The sequence below is a fragment of the Panthera uncia genome, assembly GCF_023721935.1.
Source record: "Panthera uncia isolate 11264 chromosome A1 unlocalized genomic scaffold, Puncia_PCG_1.0 HiC_scaffold_17, whole genome shotgun sequence".
Classification (NCBI taxonomy): Eukaryota; Metazoa; Chordata; class Mammalia; order Carnivora; family Felidae; genus Panthera; species Panthera uncia.
The window spans coordinates 124270105-124297820 of NW_026057577.1; the positions used below are offsets into that span (position 1 = coordinate 124270105).

At 36.5% G+C, this 27716-nt stretch overlaps 1 protein-coding gene across 7 annotated transcripts in view; it reads left to right on the forward strand.

Moving 5' to 3' along the window:
- The window catches only part of LMBRD2 (LMBR1 domain containing 2), a 48626-nt gene that overhangs the window by 5543 nt on the left and 15367 nt on the right, over window positions 1-27716 (forward strand). For all 7 annotated transcript variants that reach the window (XR_007461479.1, XR_007461480.1, XM_049648166.1 and 4 more), the window contains exons 2-13: window positions 7647-7873; window positions 8126-8223; window positions 9559-9654; window positions 12468-12635; window positions 13882-14092; window positions 16913-16987; window positions 18133-18246; window positions 18614-18797; window positions 21704-21885; window positions 22482-22615; window positions 23965-24070; window positions 24720-24817. Coding sequence is in view for 5 of the 7 variants with exons in the window: in XM_049648166.1 (XP_049504123.1) it covers window positions 7700-7873; window positions 8126-8223; window positions 9559-9654; window positions 12468-12635; window positions 13882-14092; window positions 16913-16987; window positions 18133-18246; window positions 18614-18797; window positions 21704-21885; window positions 22482-22615; window positions 23965-24070; window positions 24720-24817 (1640 nt within the window). In the remaining 2 variants the exon portion in view is untranslated. The remainder of the gene's footprint in view (window positions 1-7646; window positions 7874-8125; window positions 8224-9558; window positions 9655-12467; window positions 12636-13881; window positions 14093-16912; window positions 16988-18132; window positions 18247-18613; window positions 18798-21703; window positions 21886-22481; window positions 22616-23964; window positions 24071-24719; window positions 24818-27716) is intronic.

The window sequence follows — 27716 nt, forward strand, 5'->3', positions numbered from 1 at the left end:
AACATTTGTATTTTAAAATAGCTGTAACTTTAGACACCCAGCACCGCAGCAGAATTTTTCATTTTCTATTTGCTGTGTGTTTTACCTTCATATTACTACACTGATTTTTAACTAATGTTAAAATTACAAAATAATACTTTATTTGAAATTAAAAACACATAACACAAAAGCACAAAGAAGAAAATAGAAATCATGTCTTTATCATTTTAGGACAGCCACTGTTAGCATTTTGATGTGTATTTGTCCATGTGTTTCTTATGTGCACTTCCTCGGACCTCACCCCTGTCCCTTTGCCATCTCTAAAGTGCCCCTGTGGATCTCACCTTTCTTCCAGACTGGGGAATCTGGTGGCTTCTTTGAATCACAGCCTGTAGTGGAGTGTTGCTGTTCTGTAGTCCTTGACTCATGCACAGATCCCTGCTCCCATCAGTACGGACAGGTTTGCAGGATTAGTGATTTATGAAACCCTTGGCTTCTTTTTTCAAAAGGGCAGTGGACAGCAATGAGACTGGTGGACGCTTTTGAGACTTCCTAGACAAACATTTAAGTTGTTGCTATGTTTTCATGTTTAAATAATGCTGCCATGAAAGATAATATCATAGATCAATTTTTGTTCAGGTTTTGGGTTTTCTTTAGGTTATTTGAAGAGGGATTGCTAGGACAAAGGATATGTACCTTTCTAAAGGTATCTGATACATATCGCCAAATTGCTGTACTCCTTGGTTGTGAGTTTTTTTACTAAACCAAACCTGAGTTGTCTAATCTATATTTTTATTAGATTTTAATTGATAGTTATTTTATTAATTGAACATACAGATAACTAGATCAGATGGGGAATAAGGTGTGCCTCTAGCTTTGAACACAAAATTATTGAGCTGAAATAACCAAAACAGGATATAGGGATTCGTAAAGAACCTTGAAAAGTGCTGTCATTCTAGACTGAAAAAAATAATTCCTCACTTGAATTTAGGTACAGGTCAAAGTCATGGACTTTGAAACTATTATTTTCTCACCTAAGATTAGGGAAACCCCAATTTTCATCTCCAGTTTAATGGGGCCCTTAGGCCTAACCTTGTGCCATAACAAGACAACAGGAGTTCAGGTTGAACAGAATGGACGGTGTGGTAAACAGAATAATAGACCCTAAAGGATATGTATGCCTTAATCCTTGGAACCAGTAAATATGACTAGATTATCCATATTGTCCCAGTGAGATCAGATAAGCCCTTGAAAGCAGAGTTTTCTCCCCCCGAGAGTAGAAGAGAAAGTCCAAGATTCCTGAGAGGATTTGACAAACCATTGCTGTCTCTGAGGTACATAGGGCCACATGCAAAGACTGAAAGAGGCCTCTGGAGCTAAGGGTAAATGCCATCTGACGGCCAACAAGGAAATGGCGATCTCAGCTCTAAAACTATAACAAACTGAATTATGTCAACAGCCTGGATGAACTTAGAAGTACATTCTTCCCCCAGAGTCTCCAGAGAGGAACACAGACCTGCTGACACCTTGCTTTTGATCTTGAGAATTCAGTTGAGCCAACTTGTGCCTGGACATCTGACCCACAGAAACTATGATATAAGGGTCTTGTTTTAAGCCTCTGAGTTTATAGGAATTGTTTATAGCAGGAATAGGAGACTAATACACTGAGAATGGAAGAGATAGAACCAAACCATTTCTTTATTACTAGAATAAGGGATCCATAGTTCTGTTTATTCATCTATAAGATTTTAAAGTGCAATCGAATCAGACTGAAAAATTGACAGCTACTGTAAAAAAATATTAGTAGCTTGTGGTAAGTTTATAACTGATTTTGTTGTTTGCCTATGCCAATAATCTTATAATTCATTTTTGTCTTAGTGTTTTCTTTTCCTTTTTTCTTTCAAAAATTTTTTTTAATGTCTATTTATTTTTGAGAGAGAGAGTACAAGCAGGAGAGGGGCAGAGAGAGGGAGGGAGACACAGAATCCGAAGCAGGCTCCAGGCTCCGAGCTGTCAGCACAGAGCCCCAGGCAGACCTCGAACCCACAAACTGTGAGATCATGACCTGAGCTGAAGTCGGTCGCTTAACCAACTGAGCCCCCTCCCCCCGGCACCCCAATGTCTTAAGTGTTTTTCATGCATATTATAATAAATGTAAAATGTGTGAATTGAGTTTTTCCATTAATGTTATGGTAATTTTCAAATGTTACTAGATAATCTTAATATCATTTCTTATACTTCAATAATTTATCATTTGCTTCTGCCGTACTTTAGCATTTCCTTGGTAATCTCTGATATTCAGTCTTTTTTCCATGATTACCATATTCCTTGGACTGGACAATTTCAGGAAAGTAAATATCTCAGTCAAACCATAAAGGGATTTTCAGATGATAACTATGTTACATTTAAATTCACATTGAGTTATATTTGTTTAAAAGCTGGATCTTGAAGATGGTAATGGCTTTCATCAGCACATTCTGCATGGAGTTATCCATTTAATCTATTCTTGAATTACAAATAAGATTTGACCTACTCTTATTGTGATGGTATAAGTTTTTCTCATAGAAAATGAAATTTGAAATTTTGAGTAGTAGTTAGTAGTGGCAGAGATGTAGTAAGTCTTTGAGTTGTGATAAGTATTTGTAAAATCGGTTTTGAAGAACATAACAAGAGTTTTATGTTGCCTTGGAGTCAGCATTAATAAAAATTATGTATATACTGAAATGTAATGTTTTTATTCACTTATTTATTCATTCATTCAACAAATACTCTTTGAATATCTACTGTATGCTGAATACTATATTAGAGACATGGGATATAGTACTGAATAGTCAAGTCTCTGCTCTCATAAAGTCTGGGAGGTGGGGATGGAGGAAAAGGGCTACAGGGAGAAAATAAATATAAATATACATTATATCAGGTGGATAAGTGCTTTGAAGAAAGATATTGCAGGATATGGTGATAGAGTGATGAAAGAGGGTCAATTTGAGATATTTAAAAAATATGAAAATACTGGTTGAAATACACAAAGGAATGTTTAGTTGAAATACACAAAGGAAGGGTCAGAGAGAGAGAGAGAGACACAGAATCTGAAGCAGGCTCTAGGCTCCAAGCTGTCAGCACAGAGTCAGATGCGGAGCTCCAACTCATGGACCCTGAGATCATGACCTGAGCTGAAGTCAGACACCCAACTGATGTAGCCACAGACGCCCCTTTGCATCACAATCTTGATTCACTATTAAGATATTTATTACTTGGAATAGTGTAGTTAGTCCATGGACCCAACAAAAATGCCTAAAATTGATTTTACAAAGGTGAACCGAACATGCTGCATTTAGTTAGTAAAGGTAAATTATTTTAAAAGCATAGAGAGAGAAAAAATAAACCATTTGCTGGTGTATTATCAGCATTTATAATTAAGAATATTTTCAAGTGTTGATGATTACAGGTTTGTAATATAACTTGAAGTCTGGAATTGTCATGTCTCCAACTTTGGTTTTCTTTTTTAACATTATTTTGGCTATTTGGGGTCTTTTCTGGTTCCATACAAATTTCAGAATTGTTTGTTCTAGCTCTGTGAAGAATGCTGGTGTTATTTTGATAGGGATTGCATTGAATGTGTAGATTGCTTCAGGTAGTATCAGCATTTTAACAATATTTGTTCTTCCAATCCATGAGCATGAAATGTTTTTCCATGAGCATGGAATGTTTTTTCATTTCTTTGTGTCTTCTTCAGTTTCTTTCATAAGCTTTCTATTTTTTTATTATTTTTTTTAACACTTATTTATTTTTGAGACAGAGAGAGACAGAGCATGAACAGGTGAGGGTCAGAGAGAGAGAGGGAGACACAGAATCTGAAACAGGCTCCAGGCTCTGAGCTGTCAGCACAGAGCCCGACGCAGGGCTTGAACTCACGAACTGCGAGATCATGACCTGAGCCGAAGTCGGACGCTTAACCGACTGAGCCACCCAGGTGCCCCAACTTTCTATAGATTTTTTAACCTCTTTGGTTAAGTTTGTTCCTGGGTACTTTATGGTTTTTGGTGCAATTATAAATGGGACCGAGTCCTTGATTTCTATTTCTGCTGCTTCTTTATTGGTATATAGAAATGCCACAGATTTCTGTATGTTGATTTTCATATCCTGTGACTTTGCTGAATTCACATATCAGTTCTAGCAGTTTTTTGGTGGACTCTTGGGTTTTCCACATAGAGTGTCATGTCATCTGGGAAGATTAAAAGTTTGACTTCTTCCTTGCCGATTTGAATGCGTTTTATTTCTTTTAGTTGTCTGATTGCTGAGGCTAGAACTTCCAACATATGTTGAACAATGGGTGAGAGTGGACATCCCTGTTGTGTTCTTGACCTTAGGCAGAAAGCTCTGTTTTTCCCCATTGAGGATGATATTAGCTGTGGGTCTTTCGTAGGTGGCCTTTATGATCTTAAGGTATGATCCTTCTATCCCTACTTTCTTGAGAGTTTTTATCAAGAAAGATGTTGTATTTTGTCAAATGCTTTTTCTGCATCTACTGAGAGGATCATGTGGTTCTTATCCTTTCTTTTATTAATGTGATGTATCATGTTGATTGATTTGCTGGTATTGAACCAGCCCTACATCCAGGAATAAATCCCACTTAATCATGGTGAATAATTCTTTTAACGTATTGTTGGATTCAGTTTGCTAGTACCTTGTTGATAATTTTTGCATCCATGTTCCATCAGGGAATTTGGTCTGTATTCTCCTTTTTAGTGGGGTCTTTGGTTTTGGAATCAGGGTGATGCTGGCCTCATAGAATGAGTTTGGAAGTTTTCTTCCCATTTCTATTTTTTTTTGGAACAGCTTCAAAAGAATAGTTGTTAACTTTTCTTTAAATGTTTGGTAGAATTCCCCTGGAAAGCCATTTGGCCCTGGACTCTTGAGATTTTTGATTACTGATTCAATTTCTTTACTGGTTATGGGTCTATTCATATTTCCTATTTCTTCCTGTTTCAGTTTTGGTAGTTTATGTATTTCTGGGAATTTCTTCCAGATTGACCAATATGTTGGCATATAATTGTTCATAATATTCTCATATTGTTGTTTGTATTTCTATGGTGTTGGTTGTGATCTCTCCTCTTTCATTTGTGATTTTATTTGGATCCTATCCTTTTGATCAAACTGGCTAGGGGTGTATCAATTTTCTAATTCTTTAAAAGGGGCGCCTGGGTGGCTCGGTAGGTTAAGCGTCCGACTTCGGCTCAGGTCATGATCTCACGGTCCGGGAGTTCGAGCCCCGTGTCAGGCTCTGTGCTGACCGCTCAGAGCCTGGAGCCTGCAGCCTGCTTCCGATTCTGTGTCTCCCTCTCTCTCCGACCCTCCCCCGTTCATGCTCTGTCTCTCCCTATCTCAAAAATAAATAAACGTTAAAAAAAAAAAAAAAAATCTAATTCTTTCAAAGAACCAGCTCGCGGTTTCGTTGATCTGTTCTGCTGTGTTTTTTTTCTTTCTTTTTTTTAAATTTTGATATCCTTGGTTTCTGCTCTAATCTTTATTATGTCCCTTCTTCTGATGGTTTTGGGATAAAGAAGATGTGATACACACACACACACACACACACACACACACTCACACTCTGGAATATTAGCAATCAGAAAGAATGAAATCTTGCCATTTGCAACAATGTGGATAGAACTAAAGTGTATTATGCTAAGTGAAATAAGTGAGTCGGAGAAAGATAAATATATGATTTTTCTCTCATATGTGGAATTTAAGAAACAAAACAGATGAACATAGGGGAAGGGAAGGAAAAAATAAGATAAGAGAGAGAGGCAAACCATAAGACACTTTTAAATACAGAGAACAAACTGAGGGTTGCTGGAGGGGTTTTGGGTGGGGGGATGGGCTAAAATGGGTGATAGGCTTTAAAGAGGACACTTGCTGGGATGAACACTGGGTGTTTTGTATAAGCAATGAATCATTAAATTCTCCTGAAATCATTATTACACTATATGTTAACTACCTTGGATTTAAATAAAATTTAAAAATTAAAAACCAATTCTCAAGTGTATGATTTTATTCAATAATCATTGGTAAATTTTTCTACATATAAAATAGGTAACTTCCTTTAAAGAAAATAAGATTTATATAGGTAAATGGAAAAGTGGTAAGTATACATTTGCAAGGGTCAGGGTGCCAAACCCTGTACAGTCGAAAATCTGTGTATAAGTTTTGACTCCCTGGAAACTTAACTGTTTCTAGCCTACTGTTGATTAGAAGCCTTACCTGTAATGTAAACAGCCGATTAATAGATATTTTGTGTGTATGTCTATGTGTGTGTTTTACTGGATGAACTTGACGTTTATTTTATAGTGTGAGTATTTTTTATTGAAGATAATTAGCATACAGCATTATATTAGTTTCAGGTGTATGACATAATGATTCAACATATATTGTATGCATATTATATACTCATAATAAACTAAGCTACAGAAAAGAAAATGTTATTAAGAAAGTCATAAAGAAAAAAAAAAATTTAAAAAAAAAGGGGCGCCTGGGTGGCGCAGTCGGTTAAGCGTCCGACTTCAGCCAGGTCACGATCTCGCGGTCCCTGAGTTCGAGCCCGGCGTCAGGCTCTGGGCTGATGGCTCGGAGCCTGGAGCCTGTTTCCGATTCTGTGTCTCCCTCTCTCTCTGCCCCTCCCCCGTTCATGCTCTGTCTCTCTTTGTCCCAAAAATAAATAAAAAACGTTGAAAAAAAAAAAAAAGAAAGTCATAAAGAAGAGGACATATATTTAAAGTACTGTATTTATCAAAAAAAAAAAAAAAAAATCCATGTGTAAGTGGACCCACACAGCTCAAACCTAAGTTGTTCAAGTGTCAAGTACTGTGTTTTGTGAAGCAATAAATAAATAAGAATTTCAAGTCATTAAAGTTGTTAAGACAAGATTAGCACACACACAAAAACAAACTATTTCAAATAAAGGAAATGTTTTCAAATGGTCTTTTTCTTGCTGTTTTTCCCTCTTTTGGAACATTTTAAGTAATGGACTGTGGAAAACTTTATTTTACGAAACGTCTGATTACTTAGGATCTAGTCAATTGTGTATTTGTATAAAACTTCTGTTGGGGCTTATAACTGTAAGGAACAAATTCCAAATGATACTTTTGAAACAGTTCACGTTCAGTATTATTTTGCAATATTTTTAGAAGTAGTATAATTTTCATTAAGATAACTTTTTTCCTGAAGATACAATTTATGTCAAGATTTTAAGATCTGTTTTCAAAAATTGTATATGTATTTGAGAGTAGGAATTATCCTTTTCCTTCTATTTCTTTTTTTTTTTTGATGTTTTATTTGTTTTTGAGAGAGAGAGAGACTGCAAGTGGGGGTGGAGTAGGGGAGGGAAGGCGGTGGTGGGACAGAGGATCCAAAGCAGGCTCTGTGCTGACAGCAGCGAACCTGATTCCAGGCTTGACCTCATGAGCTGTGAGATCATGACCTGAGCCGAAGTGGGACACTCAACCGACTGACACACCCAGGCATACCCTTTTTCTTTCTATTTGTAGTTCAATGTAAAGCCTGACAATTTTCCAAAGAATTAATTAATATGTCAATAAACAAATATTTAGGAAATTTCCAAGTGGTTGTTTATGTTAATGCTACTTTTTTTTTTCTTTTCCACTTTACAGATATGATCCAGACCTGCACATGAATGACTTTTGGTTAGAGTGAACATTCAATAATGAGTGGTGCAGCTTTGGGACTCGAGATTGTTTTTGTCTTTTTTCTGGCATTATTCCTACTTCATCGATATGGAGACTTTAAGAAACAGCATAGACTTGTAATTATTGGAACACTGCTAGCTTGGTATCTCTGCTTTCTTATTGTCTTCATACTGCCTCTGGATGTTAGTACGGTAAGAGGTGAAACTGAGTTTTGCAATTTGAAAGGCAATTGTAGTCATACAGCATGTTTGAGATATGTTCTTAAAACAGCTAAATTATATAAGGTCATGCTTAACTTTTTGTATTTAAATCTTACTTTGTGAATTTGATCATTAAAAAACATAACCAGGAAGGTCACTGGTGGATAGGTTGATACCCCCCAGTATCCCTTAACTCTGTAACCTTCTGATTTTCATTTTTAAACCATGTGTTCGTTGATTTAGACAATATACAACCGGTGTAAGCATGCAGCCGCAAACTCAAGCCCTACCGAGAACAGCAACATTACAGGATTCCACGCAACTGCTACCCCAGTTCCAAGGTATTTTCTTCCTTTTTTTTTTCTTTTTCTTTTTTTAAATAGCGTAGAGGAAAAATTACTTTAATATTGTCTATTCTTACCATTCGGGATTTAAATTTATAAAGTTTATCTTCTTTTTCTACTCATCCCCCACGCCTCTCCCATCCTTTGCTAGTAGACTTTTAATTACATTGTATTCTATTTAAATGTAAAGCTTAAATAAATTTTACATATTTATTGGTGCACGAGGCCTTTCAGTAGATGCTAAGAAGAAACTTGGAGAACACCTGATTTTTTTAGCCCTGGTTCTACCTCTTACTAAGAATGTGACTTCCAATGGCTTTTTTTTTTTCTTCTCAGCCTCTCTCTAGTCTAAAAAGAACTTCATTTTCTCTTTTGCCTGATTTACAAGGTTGTATAAGGGGATTATTCTGTATGTAGGATGTTCTTTTCATATTGTGCATCCTTTGAAACCATTATAGTTTTAGACCGAGAATGAATAAAGTTCAAATTATCGAAAGGTTACGTTAAATCCATGTCAAACTTCCAAGTAAATAGCTTTAATAAATGTTGACTGTAGCTTTTACCAATGCTCTAAGTAGTGTTTGCATGCTTCTTTATGCAGCTTTTATTATTTTTTTAATCTAACCTGAATAAGGGTAAATTTAAAATGTAACTGTTACTCCCTTTAAAGCACATTAAAAATTGAATATGGATCAGCAGCAGTTGTGAATCATTGGAAGCTCCTAGACTAAACAGTATCCTTATAGTCAGGGAAGACTATTAATGGAAGATACACATATGTTCAGAAAACTCAAACAGAATTATATACAGATACTGGCATCTCTGTCCATGGGATCTGTGCCACAGTGACTAATCAGTTAGGGCTCCAGTTACCAGGAGTTAATCACCTAATTTCTTTCACCTCCCTGTTCCCTCTCCCCAGAAAATAACCAATCCCACAAAATGGAGTGTGTATTTTAAAGACAGTTACCAGTTTTAAAGGCAGTCAAATCAGAGATTTAGTTTCATGACATATTCATTCACTTTTAAAGACTCACATTATCAGTCTATTAAGTGAACATTATGCCCTCTTTTACTCAAGGACTAAAAATACACTGAAAGTTGAAAATTTAAGTGGCATTCCTCTCTAGAACAAACTGTTTTGTTCCCTTTGTTTCTTTTTATTTTAGTTTGACGGTCTGCTTTGAGTTTTAAGTTTTCTGTGAAATTTTGGAAGCTAGAGTCGGTAATTTAATATCTGAATGTAAATGAACTTTGCCATGCACAAGTTAATTATATAACTTATTTAAGTAGTCATCATTTATTGATTGGCTATAAATTGTTGTTAAACAGCCAACATCCATGTTTCAAGCCATGGAGTTACATTCCTGATGGAATCATGCCAATTTTCTGGAGGGTAGTATATTGGACATCACAATTTTTAACATGGTAAGTGATAGTGAAGGATAAAAAGTTTTTAAATTTTGGCTGAAGTAAAAAGAAAAAGATTATACTTTCTCTGTGAACCTTCATTTTTAGGGTTTATTCAAGTGTTAATTTTTTTTTTCTTAAATCTGTATATTCCCCTTTTCTGCTCATTCACTTCTCTCCCATCTTAGAAGAAATGAAACGAAAAACCCCCAACAAACAAGAAATAGAATACAGAAACCAAAAATTTTCCTTGTCACCATTCCCTTCCAGTTACTGCCTTCTCTCTTGACCTTCTTCCATTCAGTCTTCCTCCAGTCCCAGTTTTAAATGAAACTTCTCTTGCTAAGGTCATCATTGTCTCCTGGTTTTCTTTCTATCTGCTTAGCCCAACCTGCTGAATTTCCTTCATGGGTTCTATTTCTGTGGCCCATTTCCTGAATGTTGGCATTCCCTAGGGTCCCATCTTTGGTCATCTTGTTACCTGAGCCTCTCTGTATAGCTTTAATTGTAAGCATAATCGGATGCATTCCAAATGTTTCTTTCTACCCACAGTAGCTTTGTCTTTCTGCTGGGTTCCAAATTCACGTTATTCACTGTCTACTGAGCATTTTAGATATTCTGCAGGCAACTAAGCTCTAAAACTGAAGCTAGTGAATATTGCAAGGGAGAAATCACACGGCACAGTCAGGTAGTGCACCTGTAAATTCGTGTTCATCCAACTCATCCAGGCTCCCAGCATTGCCAGACTTCTATGCGTCTCTAGTCTGCTCGCTTTGTTCTCCACAGTAAATCCTTCTAATCACTACAGAACTCAAACCTCTACTATTCCCTTTGTGGCTCTTTCTCTCTCTTTTACATCCTAGAATCAGTCACCTTTTCTCCTTTCAGAGTACTTTACTTTCTACTTCACAGTGAAAATAGAAGTCCTCACATGGTACTCTTTCAGCTTCCCACCAGCACAACTCCCTACCCGTCCTTTTCCCTTCCACTCAAAGAATGGAAGAGTCACTCTCAAAGTGATTACAAAGTGAAATCCCTCTTCCTGAAGTATGGACCCATCTCCTTCAGCTCTTGCTACCTATACTTTCAGCTTCCGGTTTCAACAAAGCATATACAATTCTCTCATCCTTTTAAAAAAAAGAAAAGAAAAAAAAGCCAGATCTCTCAAATGCAACCCTTTCCAACTTCCTAGCTTCTAACCTCATTGATCTATTCATCACGGCTTAATTTTGAGAGGGAGACTTTTTTTTTTTGAGAGAGAGAGAGAGAGAGAGCAAGTAGGGGAGGGACCAAGAGAGAGGGAGACAGAGGATCCAAAGCAGGCTATGCCTTGACAGCAGAAAGCCTGACTTGAGGCTTGAACTCACGAACCGAGACATCATGACCTGAGCTGAAGTGGGATGCTTAACTGACTGAGCCACCCAGGTGCCCCTCGGGGTGGGGGAGACTTTTTTATTGAAGTATAAATTAGTACAGAAAAGTGCACAAATTGTGTTCAGTTTGACTTTTTTCAAAGTGAGTACACCCATATAACCAGCACTCAGATGATATTATAGAATATTAACAATGTTCATGCTAAGTCTAGAAGCTTCCCTCATGTCCCTCTCCCAGTCCTACCCTCCCCAAAGGTAGCCATGATTCTGACTTTCATCACTATAGATTAATTTTACCTGTTTTTGAACTTTATAAACATGGAATTAATATGGTATGTATTTTTCTGCACCTCTTTTTTTGCTCACATATTTGGAAAATTCATCTGCATCTTATTGTACGTGTCAGTATTCTCTGCTTTGTCATTTATGTAAAATCTTCCATTATATGAATATACTGCAATTTATCCTACCCAGCCAAATTTCTTAAATGAATTGTCTACATTTACTTTTACTGTCTTCATTTCCTCATTGCTTACTCTTTCCTCCCCCCATTGAACTCTATTTTCTAGCTCCACTTCTCCACTCACACAGCCAGGTTCCTAATTTACTAGACTTCTTGGCAGCATTTGATTATTGTTTTCTCTCTCCACTTTGAAACGCTTTCTTCTTCTGTTTTTTCCTCTGCGTGCTCCTTGGTTTTCTTCCATATCTACTGTTCTGTCTCAGTCTCCTTTACTGTCTCCTCCTGTTAGTTCTCTACCTCTCCTTTAAAAGATGATCTTTCCCAGGGTCAGCCTTAGTTCTTTCCTTCTCGTTCTACATATTCACCCTTCCAAATCTCATCTACTGGTGTTATTTCAGAACCACTGATAATGGTGATGACTCCTCGATCTGTATTTCTAATCCTCTCTCCCGATTCTGAAGCTGGATAGCCAACTACTTCCAGTGCAGCTTCTTTGGGATGTGTCCTAAGTACCTCTGATCAGTGTATTCACAACCAGACTTCTCCCTTCCTGCTTCTTACCATATCACCACCCCTTACCCTCCCCCACGTAGTCCCAGTTTTGTTTCCTTTCAGTCCATTCTTCCTGCTGAAGACCTACCAGTCTTTAGAAAACTTAAATTTGATCACATCTCCTTTCTGTTAAAGAAAAAGATTCCTCATTGTCTGAATGCAGTCCAAAGTCTTCATAAAGGCGTTAAAGTCACTCGTGACACCGTTGTACTCGCTGTTAGTCGTTGTGGCCTCTTTTGCTCCCAGAAATGTACTTTGGTCTCCCCAAAATCTAATATTACAAAAATATTCAGTTATCTGTTATAGTTTGTTCAGTATTAATACTCAAAATCATATTTATGAAAAGAACTACACATTAAAATTGAGATTCACATCATTCTGGTATTTTGAGAATAAATAGGCATGTCAATTGTTTCCGTAATCATGTTTTTCCAACCGTCTAGGATTCTGTTACCTTTTATGCAGTCCTATGCAAGATCAGGAGGGTTTTCCATCACTGGGAAGATCAAAACTGCACTGATTGAGAATGCAATCTATTATGGCACCTATTTGCTGATTTTTGGAGCATTTTTAATATATGTAGCTGTAAACCCACATTTGCACTTAGAATGGTAAGAAAAGTTGTTTTCTTAATATTATTTTAATGTATGTTTGCATTTTTAAAAATTTACTTTTCTCTCATATGGGCAGGTAAGCAGACATTTCACTGAGAAACATACCGAGTTATGTGTTTTATAGATTCCCCAAAAAGAAATCTGAATAACGTATATTTCTAAGAAGAAAAAAATGGAACAACTATTAAATGTAGCTATTAGATGAAGGACTAATGATTTGTCTAATAGCTATGTGTTAGAAGTATTAACGCTTATGATTTTTTTGCAGTTTTTATTTTAATTCCAGTTAACATACAGTGTAATACTAGTTTCAGGTGTACAGTTTTGTACATGACAAAATAACTAGTTTGTTTTTTTTTTAATGTTTATTTTTGAGAGAGAGCAAGAGTGCACGTGCAGGGGAAGGGGAGAGGGAAAGGGAGACAGGATCCTAAGTGGGCTCTGTGCTAACAGCAGACAGCCCGATGTGGGGCTCCAACTCATGAACCATGAGATCATGACCTGATGTGGGGCTCAAACTCATGCACCATGAGATCATGACCGGGCCAAAATCAGATGCTTAACTGATTGAGCCACCCAGGTGCCCCTTAGGTTTCTTTTTCTTTGGAGCTTGTTGAATATTTTTTCTTTTGTTCTGACTATACCTTGAGAGCGTATTTCTCTTTGATGTTAGATTCAGACATTATAATAAAATTGAAATCTGTATTATACTTGTGATCTATATAATGTTATGTGAAGAGATCTCAAAAATTTAGGAATAGAGTAGTGATGATAATTCTCACTGTTGCATTCCTGAGATTTGTGTAGGTGTGGCTCAACATAAAATTTTTTAGACTTTAAAATTTTTTTCAGGCTTCTCTTGGTTAATACTGAGTAAGAAAGCACCTAATGAAAAATATCTTTTCTTTGGGAAAAAATATATATAGTTTTCACCATGAACTATCCTAGATTCTAATTTTAACTATGATAGAAGCAGTGTTTCCTGTGTTAAAGTCTATTTCTGCAGTTAAGCTCTAACTTCCTTTTAAAACGCACAGATTATCTGCTGTTGCTAAAAAAGTAGCTGAGGATTGGAAGGTATACTTTTTTTCATGTAAGATCCTAGCCATCTTGTAGGGCTGTTTCCTGAAAAACCATTTAACACTAGTTAGTTTTATTTTATATTTTTGGAAAATATATATATATAAAATTGTTGGAAAAATTTCTTTCTCACAGCTATCTGCTTCTGTTTTCTCTTTCTCAGGAACCAGCTTCAGACAATTGGAATAGCTGCAGCAAATACATGGGGCCTGTTTCTCCTCGTGTTGTTATTGGGATATGGTTTGGTAGAAATTCCTCGGTCGTACTGGAATGGAGCAAAAAGAGGTTATCTACTTATGAAGACATATTTTAAAGCAGCCAAACTGATGACAGAAAAAGCAGATGCAGAAGAGACTTTAGAAGATGTCATGGAGGTAATAAGCAAGTTTAAACTAACAGTCAGTCACTATTGGTTTGTTGCTGTTGTTGTTAGCACGTTAATGGGTTTCACACGGAAAATTTGGTGATGTGCGATCCTTCAGTATGTCCCATCCGGTAGGATGGCTTCCTGTTGGCCGTTCCAGCTTCATGAGGTGTCATCTCCACCTTCTAACCCACAGATTCAGCAACAATTATTCAACAGTGCAGGGTATGCTTGTCATCTTGGGGTAACCTTACAGAGCCCTTCTTTTACTCTTAAAAGTGTTGTGATCGAAAAATCTAATACTGGCTTTTTGGCACTTACTCCCTGCAAAAAGTAAGAACTGTAGTAGAATATATTGTTTGAAAATGTAGGAGTAAATTCACAGATAGTATTCTATTACATTTCCTCAGGCATCTGCTGGCTATTATTACATGTTTCAAAAGAAGATAATGTATGTTTGATAATTTTTGTATTTATTTATGATATATTTGGAAGTTTATATTTGAAAATTCAGATTTTTGGAAAAAAACTTGAAAATTTGTATTTAGTAAGAAAATAATTTTTAAAAGATAATTTAAATTTGATACTGTTACCCTTTAAAGTTGGTACTAATTCAGTTGTTTCAGATTTGAGGAATATGGATTTTACCAGTTATTCAATATTCCTTCAAGAAATAGAAATCCAGTTAATTATGCAAGATCTGGATTTTGCTAGGAGGAATCGTCAATGACTGAAGAAGGATAGATTTTGTTGTTGTTTGTTAAGTAGGAACTCTCTACTGAGGAATAGGATGTGGAAAACTAGGACTGGCATTGATGCCATCTTTGTTATTTTATTTTTAATTTAATTTAATTTAATTTAATTTTTTTATTTTATGTTATTTTATTTTAGGGAGAGAGCACACACGTGCAAGCAAGGGAGGGGCAGAGGGAGAGGGAGAGAAAGAATCTCGCACAGGGCTCGATCTCAAAACCGTGAGATCATGACCTAAGCCAAAGTCAAGAGTTGGATGCTTAACTGAGCCACCCTGGTGCCCCAAAAGTTACAAACTTTTGAAGGAGCCTTAGATTTATAACAGATATAGCAAATATCAGTAGTTAACTTGTTTCAGTACATATTTTTGTGTCACATGGCTGAAGAATTTAAAGGAAGAATACAATATTTTACATATAACATATAATCAGTATGGTTCATATTCAAAGTTGTGCTAACAAGTCAACAAATCTTTAAGGCAGTTTAGGAATAGAAAATTGTAATGTAATGATGATTCAAGCATCTTTTAAAAAAACCCAAGTCTTCTCTTGTCCCTGCTATATTTAGGTCACTTGTTGACCTCAAACAAACCGTTATAAAGGCCTTCTGGAGTGCTTTGCTTTTCTTTAGCCCGATCAAGTGCCGCTCAGCCAGCCGCTGACTGTCCTTTTCCCTGTGATCACATGTACTACTTTCAGTTCCTTGAAACTCCTTACACACTTCTGCGTGGAGGCCTTTGTACTGGCTGTTCTGCTGTTTGGAGTATTCTCGCCCCTTCCTTTGGTTTGCTGACCTTACTCCTACTCAAGCTTTTATCTCAGCTTGAACAATCAGTTTATCAGAAAGCCTCTCACACTAGATTACACAGCAGTTTCCATACCATTTCTATTTGAATAATACCTGTTTTCCTCAATAAGCTGAGCTGCTGACAGGAGCAATGTCTACTGGTACAGGTTATTCCTAAAGTCTGCATATTATAAGTTTTGATGGTTATTGCTAAATTACGTTCCAAAAACTGTTCTCATTTTTAAAATTTGTAATTGTTTTTAGTGAGCTTGACTATCTTTCCAGATATATATTGGCCAATTGTATTGCTTTTGTGTCTTCCCAATTTTCTCTTGATTTGTGATAGCACATATATATTAGGGAAAATGATTTTTTTTGTCATATAAGATATAAATATATTTTCATAACTTTGTATGCCAGGTGGTTTCCTTGCCTCTAGTTTTGTATTCCTTGGGGCCATTCTCTACTCTCCAATCAGAATATTCTTTTTATTGTCCTGGTCAGTTCTCTTGCCTCCCAGCCTTTGAATGTGCCATTTCTTCTGCCTAGAGCAGTGGTTCCAACTTTTTAAAAGTTTCATTAGTATAGAAATTATTGTTCTTCTTTGGGATCTGCTGGTTGTAAAGATTACTCTTCCTAACCCCTTTATACTTTTCATACTCACTAAATTGGTTATTAAATTAGCTCATCACCAGCCTATCATCTTTAAAGACCTGTAACATCATGTCTCCCTACCACACCCTTCAGCATGGATCGTGGTGACCTTATGCTTAACACAGTGCTGGCATACAGTGTGCTCTTTGTAACGAATGTGGAATGAGTCAGTAGTTGTGACTGCTGTAGGGAACTCTCTCATTGGAAAGGAGCCGGTGCTTTGTGATGCTTGTTGCCTGTTGCTTCTTCCTCTGGTTTCTTCACTGTACTTTAGATAATGAGATAACTGAGCTTGCTGAGCAAGGTGGAAGAACACAGCATTGCAAAGTTTGTCTGATCTTTCATGACCTTTTTATAATGCTCATTCACCTTTGTGTACCAAGAGGCAAGTGATAAGAGAGTAAATCTTAAAAAATAGTAAAAATCATGAGGGTATAGATATTGCTATTCTATAACTTTGTATTTTTACTTGTGTTCTTAAGAACTTCTATTTGGTGAACAGAACTTCATGTATATGCCAAGTAACTTGGGTTGAAATTAAACTTATGAGAACACATACAGTACCTAGGGCAGTCTCATTTGAAATGTATGATGTATAGAAATGGAAATATTTTTATTCTTCTTACTTTTTTTATAGGAGGTTCGTAAAGTGAATGAAAGCATCAAGTATAACCACCCATTGAGAAAATGCGTTGACACGATACTTAAAAAGGTAATTTGTCATATTCTCATCTTTTTTCTTTTGAAATATAAATTTGTAGACTGTAACATTATAATAAAAGCATCAGAAAAGTGTGAGAACAGCCTGTGACTGTGGTCTTCCCATCTCCTTTCCATTTTCATGGAAATGTTAACCATAAATCAGTAGTAATCCATACTTAGAATTTGTTCTTTTGTTAATACAAGTGTGACATTTAATTATTGGCAGTATTTGTCATTGAAATGTGGATGTAGAGGTTAAGTAATAGATAATGATTGCTGACACGGTGATGGAGATGGACCTTCACAGTTTCTAAGTGTCATTGAATGTGGTCACTAAAGGTGCACCTCCCGTAATAAACTAGAGCCTTAATAATCTCTTTCAATTGCTTCTACCATGTCATTTCATGATATATGAAATAAATTGTAAAATGAATGACCCTATGAGATATTTAACACAGATATTTAACAAGAAGCTATAAAATTAAGGTTTTGATGCATTGGTGTTGAATTAGGGTATTCATATACTTCCAAAATAATTATTCTAAAAATGGACTTCTCAATAGTTGTCTTTGCAACCATAGAACCACTGAACTATTTCTTTTTCTATATTTTAAATCTATTATACTGATTATTAGCTAGTGTTCCCTTTGGCTAAGTTGATGGTAATGAGAATCAGTTCTCTAACTTTTTCTCTTTATATTGCTACCTTTTGAGACCTATTCAGGGAGGTTAAGTAACTTGCCCAAATTCAGATAGGTAATAAATAAATAATAGGGCAGATGGCTCCAAATTACGTGTTTGTTTTTCTCTACAACGCCTTTTAAAAATTCAACGTCTTGGGTTTGTTGCGATTCTTTTTTGTTTTTAGCTAGGAAAATAATTGACAGTTCCGTCAGGTTGCCTGCATAGCCTAATCCTCTCAAATACTAGTTGCTTCATGTAGGTAAGCTCTCAAGGTAAGAAGACACTTAATACATCTTCTAGAACATTTTCAAGGAAATGTCAGCCACTAACAATCCAAATATCTAGAGATGCCAGTAAAGGAAGATGTTTTTGAGAAAATTAGATATGCCTAAGAGTGGCAAATTTTTAAATAAAAATATAATTTTACTTTTTTGCACATGAGATTTAAAAATATCTACTTTTCCCTTTTAGTGCCCTACAGAGTATCAGGAAAAAATGGGCAGGAACATGGATGATTATGAAGATTTTGATGAAAAGCATAATACCTACCCAAGTGAAAAAAGTCTGGTAAAACTACATAAACAGGTGACTTTATTAATAATAGCTTTTTTACTTACTGATGATTTTAATTAGATTTATAATTGCTGCCCACAAAAAGCGATTTTCGAGTGAATGTGTATTTGAAGCTTTCTTTGATCCTTGTATCATTCTTTGAGGTGTTTTAACTTTGTGTTTCTCAACAGGGGTACTGTTGGCATTTGGGGAGGGAAAATTACTCACTGAGCCTAATTATTAAATATGTCCTAGACTATTAACATTCTCGGCCCCAATCACTAAATGCCACGTGCCATTAACACTTCCCCATTATTATGACAATCAAAACATGCTCTCTGGAGGGATGTATAGAAATGGATCAGAACATTGACAGATATACCCAAATTCTCTTTTTTAGGTGATTTATTCAGTTCAGAGACACCGTCGAACTCAAGTACAATGGCAGATTCTTTTGGAACAAGCATTTTATCTCGAAGATGTAGCAAAAAATGAAACTAGTGCTACTCATCAGTTTGTTCACACCTTTCAGTCACCAGAGCCAGAAAATAAATTTCTCCAATATTTTTATAATCCTACAGTTGGTATGTCATTTTACATAAATTTCAGAATTTAATGATGATAATTTTTCTAGAGAAAGAAAGTATATATTTTCCCCAGTGCAGAGTTGAATTGTATTTGTATTATTTGACATATACCATGTGGTAATATTATGTGTCTGATAAACTTCCCCCTCCAAAACTGTTTTACTTGTCATACAACATATAATCTGTCAGTTTCCACTGTTACTTCACAGATAACCAAAATGCTATGCAAAAATATATGCAATACATCAAGTATATTATATATTCATAATATATACTTAAAATAATTAGAACTTTAAGCAGTTTTATATCACAAGCTTGGGTCTCTTCTTTAGTCTTTACATACTACTAAAATATTCCCCTAAGAAGTCCTCTTTGATTATTTACATCTGTTAGTCTATTTATAAAACCTACATAAGTAGTCAGAATTATTTCATTCTCTTTAATGATTATTTATGATACTCTCTCAATGTTATCAAATTTAGTTTGAAGAACTTAATGAAAGTATGCCAAGTGTCACAGTATTAAAGCTTCCATTTAGCTTATTTGTTTACATAAACAATTATGTTCATTTGATTCTTTTTGTCGTGTTTGGTCTTGAGTATGAAGACATAATGGCCATAACATATGTTAGAAAACTACTTCAACAAAGATCTTTTCTAATTAAATGAAAGAAATACTTGTTTTCATTCATTCAACAAATACTTGAGACATATATGCTGTATGTTGTTGGGTGTTGGGTATATATCAATAAGTATAATGACAAAAATTCCTGGCCTTACGGAGTGAGAAAGTAGACTATGTACACAGAAAGGTATAAAGAAGATATCAGAATGTAGACATCAGGTTAAGGGAGGAACCCAGTGAGGAAGGAAGAAAAGCAGGATAGTGAGGTGTTTTGAGGAAAGGTGTGTGTAAAGTACCTTTCCCAATAGGTTGACTTCAGAGAAGTGAAGTGGGGGTGGAAAAAGAAAAAGGTAAAAAACAAACAGACAAACAAAAGCCCAGTTGAATTTAAAAGAAATCCGGAGGAGAGCAATTAGAGGCAAGGAGAATACAAAACTCTCAAAATGTTTTCCTTATAAAATGGAGTAGAGAAAAGAGGTAGTAGCTGAAGGAGAATGGCAAGGTCAAGATAAATTATAGCATGTAATTTGGGAACAATATCTTAGAGGAAATGTAATGAGCGAAGAGCATGGCTGGGGTGATGTTCATGAGTAGCAGAGATGAAATGGGAAATAGTGAACAATGTAGAGATTGCCCTTAAGATTAGGAGGTAAGGCATGGGTGTACCTAAGCAGGTGAGAAGAGGTAGTGGCAGGAACTTGGGGAGGTTCCCTTCTGTCAGTTTCTCGGTGAAATGCTGAGAGTAAAGCATAGGGTAAGAGATTTTGGAGATCTGAAGAGAAGATCTGAAGAGAGAAGGTGCAAAATAGTTGCTTAGGAGTGAAGGCATGGGAGAAGATTGAATTATAGGAGGCCAGCCAGGCAGTGCTCAGGATCCACCTGAAGTTGGTGATTAGGAATTTGGAATGAGACCAGTCAGCAAAGTTGTGTGCCTCACTCCTGAAGGGTACAGCTCCATGGGTGCAGGCTCAGAGTGGCCAGGGAGTTGGATCCTAACCAGGGTGTGGTCTTGCTTAGCAAGTACAGGGAAGCAAGAGAGAAAAGAAATTGGGATGCTGGAGCATAATTATCCTCAAAGACTATGGAATCTGAGCTGATAAAGGAAGCAGCAGGATCCCAGGGTATTAAGTGGCAATATAAAGGTGGTACAATGAATGGATGGTTGGTCCAGATAGAGTCAGTCAGTGGAATTGGATATTAGGTGAAGGTATTGCTTGGAAACAGGGATGCTTTAATGAGATTATAAGGAAGGAAGGGCAGTAAGTGGTTTAGGGATGACTGAGAATGAGTAGTTGAGGTGGAGTGAAGGATGAGATCACTGGAGGAAAGGAGGTCAAGGAAGTGAAAGACCCTAGGATATTGAAAAAAGGATCACTGGTGTGGACATTGAATTCATCAGGAATTGTGCTGAGAGTAGGGTTGAAAGATTTAGAGTCTGAGCTCAGAGCTCGCTCAGCGCTTCAGTGAATGAAGTGAAAACGTAGCCTTTTCAATTCGGTGAGCAATCTTTTTTTTTGTTGTTGTAAAAAAAAGTCAGACTTAACCAAAAGTTAGAATAGTATAAAGAATTTTTGTATATACTTCACTCAGATTCATTTACTTTATCTTTCTCTCTGTATATGTATTTTTCCTTAATCTTTTCAAAGTTGAATTCCAGACATGATGCCTCTTTGCTCCTAAATGTTTCAGTGTCTGTTTTCTAAAAATAAAGACATTTTCTTACTAACCAAATACAGTGACCAGATCAGGAAATGAACTTTGATACAGAGCTGTTTCTGTACACCTTACTCAGATTTTGCGAATTGTTCTAAAATATTCTTTGTAAAAAAAAAAAATCCCAGATCATGCATTATATTCAGGTGTCCAGTCTCCCTAGTTTTCATTCATCTGGAATAATTTCTATTCATCTGGAATAATTTCTCAGTCTCTGTGTCTTCTGACATTGGTGTTTTCGGAGACTATAGGCCAGTCTTTTATTAGGTGTCCCTGGATTTGAGTCTGGTATTTTCTCATGTTGGATACAGGTTTTGCATTTTTGGTGGGAATGCTGCAGCAATGACATTGTGTTCTTAGTGCTTCATAGCAGGAGGCACATGATGTCAGTTTATCCTGTTATTGGTGATTATTTGGTGAACATGGTACCTGCCTGGTTCCTCTACTGTGATATTACTGTTTTCTTCTTTGCAGTTATGGATTCCTGTATGGAGATATTTTGAAACAATATAAATATCTTACTCTTCTATGATTTTTCCTAATCATTTTTTTCTTTTATCTTTCAGAATGGTACTGGGAATGTCTTTTGAGACCGTGGTTTTATAGGATACTTGCTGTGGTTTTGTCCATCTTCTCTGTGATTGTTGTGTGGTCAGAATGCACATTCTTTAGCACTACACCTGTCTTATCCCTCTTCGCAGTCTTCATACAGCTGGCTGAGAAAACATACAATTATATTTATATAGAGGTAAGTTTATTTTACATCTGTCATAAACATACGTCAGTTCATAGTCTAGTCATCAACTGTGTTTTTTCTTTATATAATCTAATAATAATGAAAGCAGTGAAGTTGCCCATAGTGTTATTCAGACTTTCAAAAATGAGCTTCATCCATTTATCAGACCATAAAAACTAAAAACTGTGTTTGAGGAGGGATGACAAGGTGCAAAATAGTGCAGAATTCTTTTATGAGAATACTTTGATCCTGTTGATGCCAGTGAAGCTGCATAATGTACAGTCTTCACGGGAAGGGTAGCCAAGGGCACGGGAGAACGGGCTCACTTCAGGAGGTGGATTTGAAACTTATGGACAGGATATTGAACTGGTTAAGACGTAGATTTTTTTCATAAATTCATTTTCTTAGGTGGTTAAAAAAACCCCTTTTACTGTGTTTAAACCAGTTACAGGTGTTTAAAACCTGAACTGTGTTCTAAAATTTTTAGAATGTCAATAAATGTTAGCTGGAGATAAAGGATAATGCTTGTGAGAGTGTATAACGTGCCAAGGTCCGTTCGTCTTAAGTCTGTTAGTCTTAAACTGATTTTGTTTGTTTTTGTTTTTCAGATTGCTTGCTTCCTGAGTATCTTCTTTCTGAGTATCTGTGTTTATTCTACTGTGTTCAGGATTCGTGTCTTTAACTATTATTACTTGGCTTCACATCATCAGACTGATGCTTACAGCCTTCTCTTCAGTGGCATGTAAGTAGGAGTGTGTTTAGACACAAGGGAGTGACCCCACTGCATGTAGTCTATGGATGTCCCTTTTCTTTCTTATTGTTTCTGAGCATTCCACTAACACCTGCATTTATGTGAGCTCATTGATTACGTTTAAGCATTAGATGTTTGCTGACTGCTAGCTAAATCCTGCTTGAAGTTTAAGGTTATAATACAAGAGGTTTACTAGGTTAGGAACGAAAAGAAAGACAACCTGGACTTACAAGTTAGAGATTCAATAAATAGGTTGGTAAATACTAGGACCATTTGAGAGTTTTGAGGCTAAGTCAGACCTAGAGTGTTCGGTGATTCAGTGGCATCAAACTGCATTGGGAAGGACTTAAAATGAACAGGAATATCCTTTGCTAAGAGAGTATTGCTAGTAATAGCTAGGTTGTGCTATTGTTTATCCCTGTTGGTAAGTTGGTCATATTAGGTATTTATAAAATAGGCTGCACTTAGGCAGGTTCCCAGAGAAATCCATATCTGAAGCATCTTTAAGACTTTTTTCTTTAAATCTTTTTTCCCTCAAATAATTATAGAGTCACAGGAAGTTGCAAATACAGTACAAAGGGTCCTACTAACTAACCTTCACCCAGCTTCCCCGAGTGGAGAAATTTTATATAGCTATTGTACAATATCCAAACCAGGAATTGTACGTTGATATATTACTCTGAATCAGGTTACAGACCTTATTTAGTTCTTACCACTTTTTATCCTTCATTCATGTGCGTGTGTGTGTGTATGTGTGTAGATTCACATCACCACCACCACAATCAAGATACAGAACTGTTCCATCATCACAAAATAACTCCCCATATTTCCTCTTTATATTCACACCCTCCCTTCATTTTCCTCCCCATCTGTTCTCCAACTCTGTAGTTCTGTGAGGTTCTCTTTTTATCTGGACAAAACTGAGCTCTAACAGTTCTTTGTACCTGAACTTGTCAGAGCGACCTACTTCAATACAACTTCAGCTCCTTTATGTGCTGAGTACAGTTCCCCTCGAGGATATTGCTGTCCTGGTCATGTGGACACGGATTGCACAGATGGTAGATTTGAATAAAGTGCGTACGAAAATTCTTCAGGTACTGCACAAATCTTAGGATGAAACAGTGGCAGACACAACCAAAGCAGGCAGCCTGAGGCTGGAGTTTTGCCCTGATGTTTTAAGGAGATGTGATTAATAGGATATTCAGGATGTCTCTCAAATAAGGGCAGTTTGCATTAAGAATTCAAGATACATGTAATACAAATAGATGAAAATAACAACATAATAAAATGTACTTTGCTGCTGTATTTTTTCTTATTCTGTTTATATATGCTTATTGCAGGTTATTTTGCCGTTTGACTCCTCCTTTATGTCTTAATTTCTTGGGTTTGACCCATATGGATTCATCCATCTCTCACCAGAATACTCAGCCAACTGCTTATACATCTGTAAGTATGGTCAGGAAACAGTTTTTTTAGATTTGTTGTCTCCACAAGATGTATTATTGTGGAATTTCTTTTAATGCCAGCAGAAATGTTCTGTAGTGTTATTAGGATTTTTTAAAATATCGAACTTATTTTAAAGGTTGTATCTGACTGGGTAAAAATGATTTTGTTCTCTTTTATTGTAAAAAAAAAAAAAAAAAAGCTTTTTGGTTCACATAGGTTGACCAGATGAGCAATATCAATAGACCTGATCTATAATATTAGCTTTCATATTTATAATCTTCATGTACATGATAATTTTTAGTAATATTTATAAAATATTAATTTTCTTTATGTGAAAACCTTAATAAATAAGCAAATTCGATATAAGTGACATATAACATTGTAGTGTAAAGTGTACAATAGAATGATTCGATACATGTAGGTATTTTGAAATGATTGCCACAAAAAGTTAACACCCATCACCTCACATCGTTACAAGTTTTTTTTGTGATGAGAACTTAAAATCAGTCCATTTAGTGCTTTATTTCTACTTTTTGAAAAGTCCAAATTTGTTAATAAGACTGGTGATGAGTGAATTTTTTTAATGGTGGAAAGGAATGAAAAATACAGAATTGTACTAATTTAACTTACTTTTTTTTTGCCTCTTTAGATTATGGGTTCCATGAAAGTTTTATCCTTTATTGCAGATGGATTCTACATATATTATCCTATGTTGGTGGTTATTCTCTGCATTGCTACTTACTTTAGGTAAGAAACTTAACATCAATTATTTTTCCTCTCACTCTTATTCAATCTGGATATCCTTTCTCCTTAAAGCCTTTTTAAATATTCAGTTGTTAGGTTTTGGTTGTTGTTTGCTTTGGGAGAGCGAGGGATAGCTTAAATGCTTTGCTTAAATGATCAAGTCAGGTTCTCCCTCTGAAGGGATTTTTAAGAAAAGAGAAGTAGAGTTATTCTTTTACAAGTTTTTAGATTACAAGATAATAGGATAGAATGTTAACTCTTAAGTTCTGGCCTTCAGCACTGACAGCCAGTGTAGCTCATAAAATACCCCCCCAGGCCCATCTTTTATCCAGTAACATAAATGAATCTGAGGGTGGGGCACCTGGGTAGCTCAGTCAAACAACTGACTCTTGATTTCAGCTCAAGTCTGATCTCGTGGTCAGAACAGTGTGGAGCCTGCTTGGGATTCTGTCTCTCCCTGTCTCTCCCTGGCTCTCAGACGTACTCGCTCTCAAAATAAATAAATAAACTTGAAAAAAAAAATGAGTCTTAAGGCTTTCCCCACAATCATCGCCAGGTTTCTAGATGCCTCAGACCTTAGCCAGCACAAAGCATCAGGTGAGGAGCAACTGTAATTAGGCAGTACATACATGTGAGGTTGGGCAGGAAAGGACACAGGGTATGTTTTTTTATAGGATTAGAAAGATGCTTGATTCTTGGCAAGGGTGTGACTCACAAGGAGGTAAAGACAGATCTACTTGGCTTCTAGCACCTGTCTCCCCTACTTCCACGTCAGGTACCCTCATCCTATACTGTGTCTGCCCTCTTCTGCTGACTGCTTAAGTGCTCTGTGACAAGCCAAAAATACCATTAAAAAAAAAAAATTGATGTTAATCACTTCGCTTTTCTGATGAAAATGTTTTATCCAACCACTTTTCATTTAAAACTTCCAATACCATTAGGGGCGCCTGGGTGGCTCAGTCGGTTAAGCGTCCAACTTCAGCTCAGGTCATGATCTTCGCGGTCCGTGAGTTCGAGCCCCGCAGCAGGCTCTGTGCTGACAGCTCAGAGCCTGGAGCCTGTTTCGTATTCTGTGTCTCCCTCTTTCTCTCTCCTTCCTTGCGCATGCTCTGTCTCTCTCTTCTCAAAAATAAATAAATGTTAAAAAAAAAAATTTTTTTTAAAAACTTCCCATACCATTAGTTATTACAGATAATGTATATGTACTCATTAAGAAGTTAAATAAACAAATATTGTTTGAAATAAATTCTCTATTGGATGTTTTAAAACGTTTATGGGGTGCCTGAGTGGCTCAGTCGGTTGAACGTCTGTGCTCAGGTCATGATCTTACAGTCCGTGAGTTAGAGCCCCGCATTGGGCTGTCTGCTGTCAGCCTGTCAGTGCAGAGCCCGCTTCGGATCTCCTGTTCCCCTGTCTCTGTATAGTGTCTTCCTTTACTACATCATTTTCACAGCATAAACAAACCTATTGTCTTTTTTACCTTATAGAAAAAAAACTTGAAAATCGGACGTATTAGCAGTTCATATTAACAGTTTTATTTGAAAATATAATCTCTTATTTTACCTATAAGAAGGCAAAATATAAATGTTTTAATTTTTTAAAACATTTTTCTTTATTTCTGAGAGAGAGATTGAGACAGAGCGTGAGCTGGGGAGGGGCAGCGAGCGAGGGAGACACAGAATCCACAGGCTCCAGGCTTTGAGCTGTTAGCACAGAGCCTGATGCAGACCTCAGACCCTGAACCATGAGATCATGACCTGAGCCTTTACTTAAACTGCGTTCACTAAGACGAATATAAATGGTATTGTTTTTTATTTCAAGCTTTTATTTAAATTCTGTTTAATGCAGGTGCGCCTGTGTGGCTCAGTCCGTTAAGCGTCCGACCTCATCTTAGGTCATGATCTCACGGTTCACGACTTTGAGCCCCACGTCAGGCTCTCTGCTGACAGCTCGGAGCCTAGAGCCTGCTTTGATTCTGTGTCTGCCTCTGTCTCTGCCCCTACCCTGCTCGTGCTGTCCCTCTCTCTCTCTCTCTTTCTGTCTCTCAAAAATAAATAAAAATTAAAAAAAAATAAAAACATTTATATTTTGCCTTCTCATAGGTAAAATAAAGGATTATATTTTCAAATAAAACTTTTATTTATGAACTATTATGAACTAATAATACGTCTGATTTTCAGGTTTTTTTCTGTAAAGTAAAAAAGACAATAGTTTTGTTTATACCGTGAAAATGACCTAGTAAAGGAAGACACTGTACTTTGCACGTCCAAAACTTAGTTTTGTTTTTGTTTTTGTTTTTTTTTAACGTTTATTTATTTTTGAGACAGAGAGAGACAAAGCATGAACGGGGGAGGGTCAGAGAGAGAGGGAGACACAGAATCTGAAACAGGCTCCAGGCTCTGAGCTGTCAGCACAGAGCCCGACGCGGGGCTCAAACTCACGGACCGCGAGATCATGACCTGAGCCGAAGTCGGCCGCTTAACCGACTGAGCCACCCAGGCGCCCCCAAAACTTAGTTTTGATTATATGTTTATTCATTTTAAAAGTTTATAAAACTGGGGCATCTGCGTGGCTCGGTCAGTTGAGCATCCTGTTCTTGATCTTGGCTCAGGTCATCATCCCAGGGCAATGGGATTGAGCTCTGTGTCGGGCTCTGTACTGTGTGGAGCCCGCTTAGGATTCTCTCTCTCTCTCTTTTCCTCTGCCCCACTCCCCCACTCACACTCTATCTCTAAAATAAAAAAATAAAAATGAATTAAAAATTTTTTTTTAAGTTTATAAAACTATTAATGAAACATTAAGAGCTTGTGATATGTGAATTATGTTTTCACACGTTAGTAGTTTTGTTGGCAAGATTAGCATCTCTTCCTACCTTATTAGATTGTTATGTGGATCAAGTAAT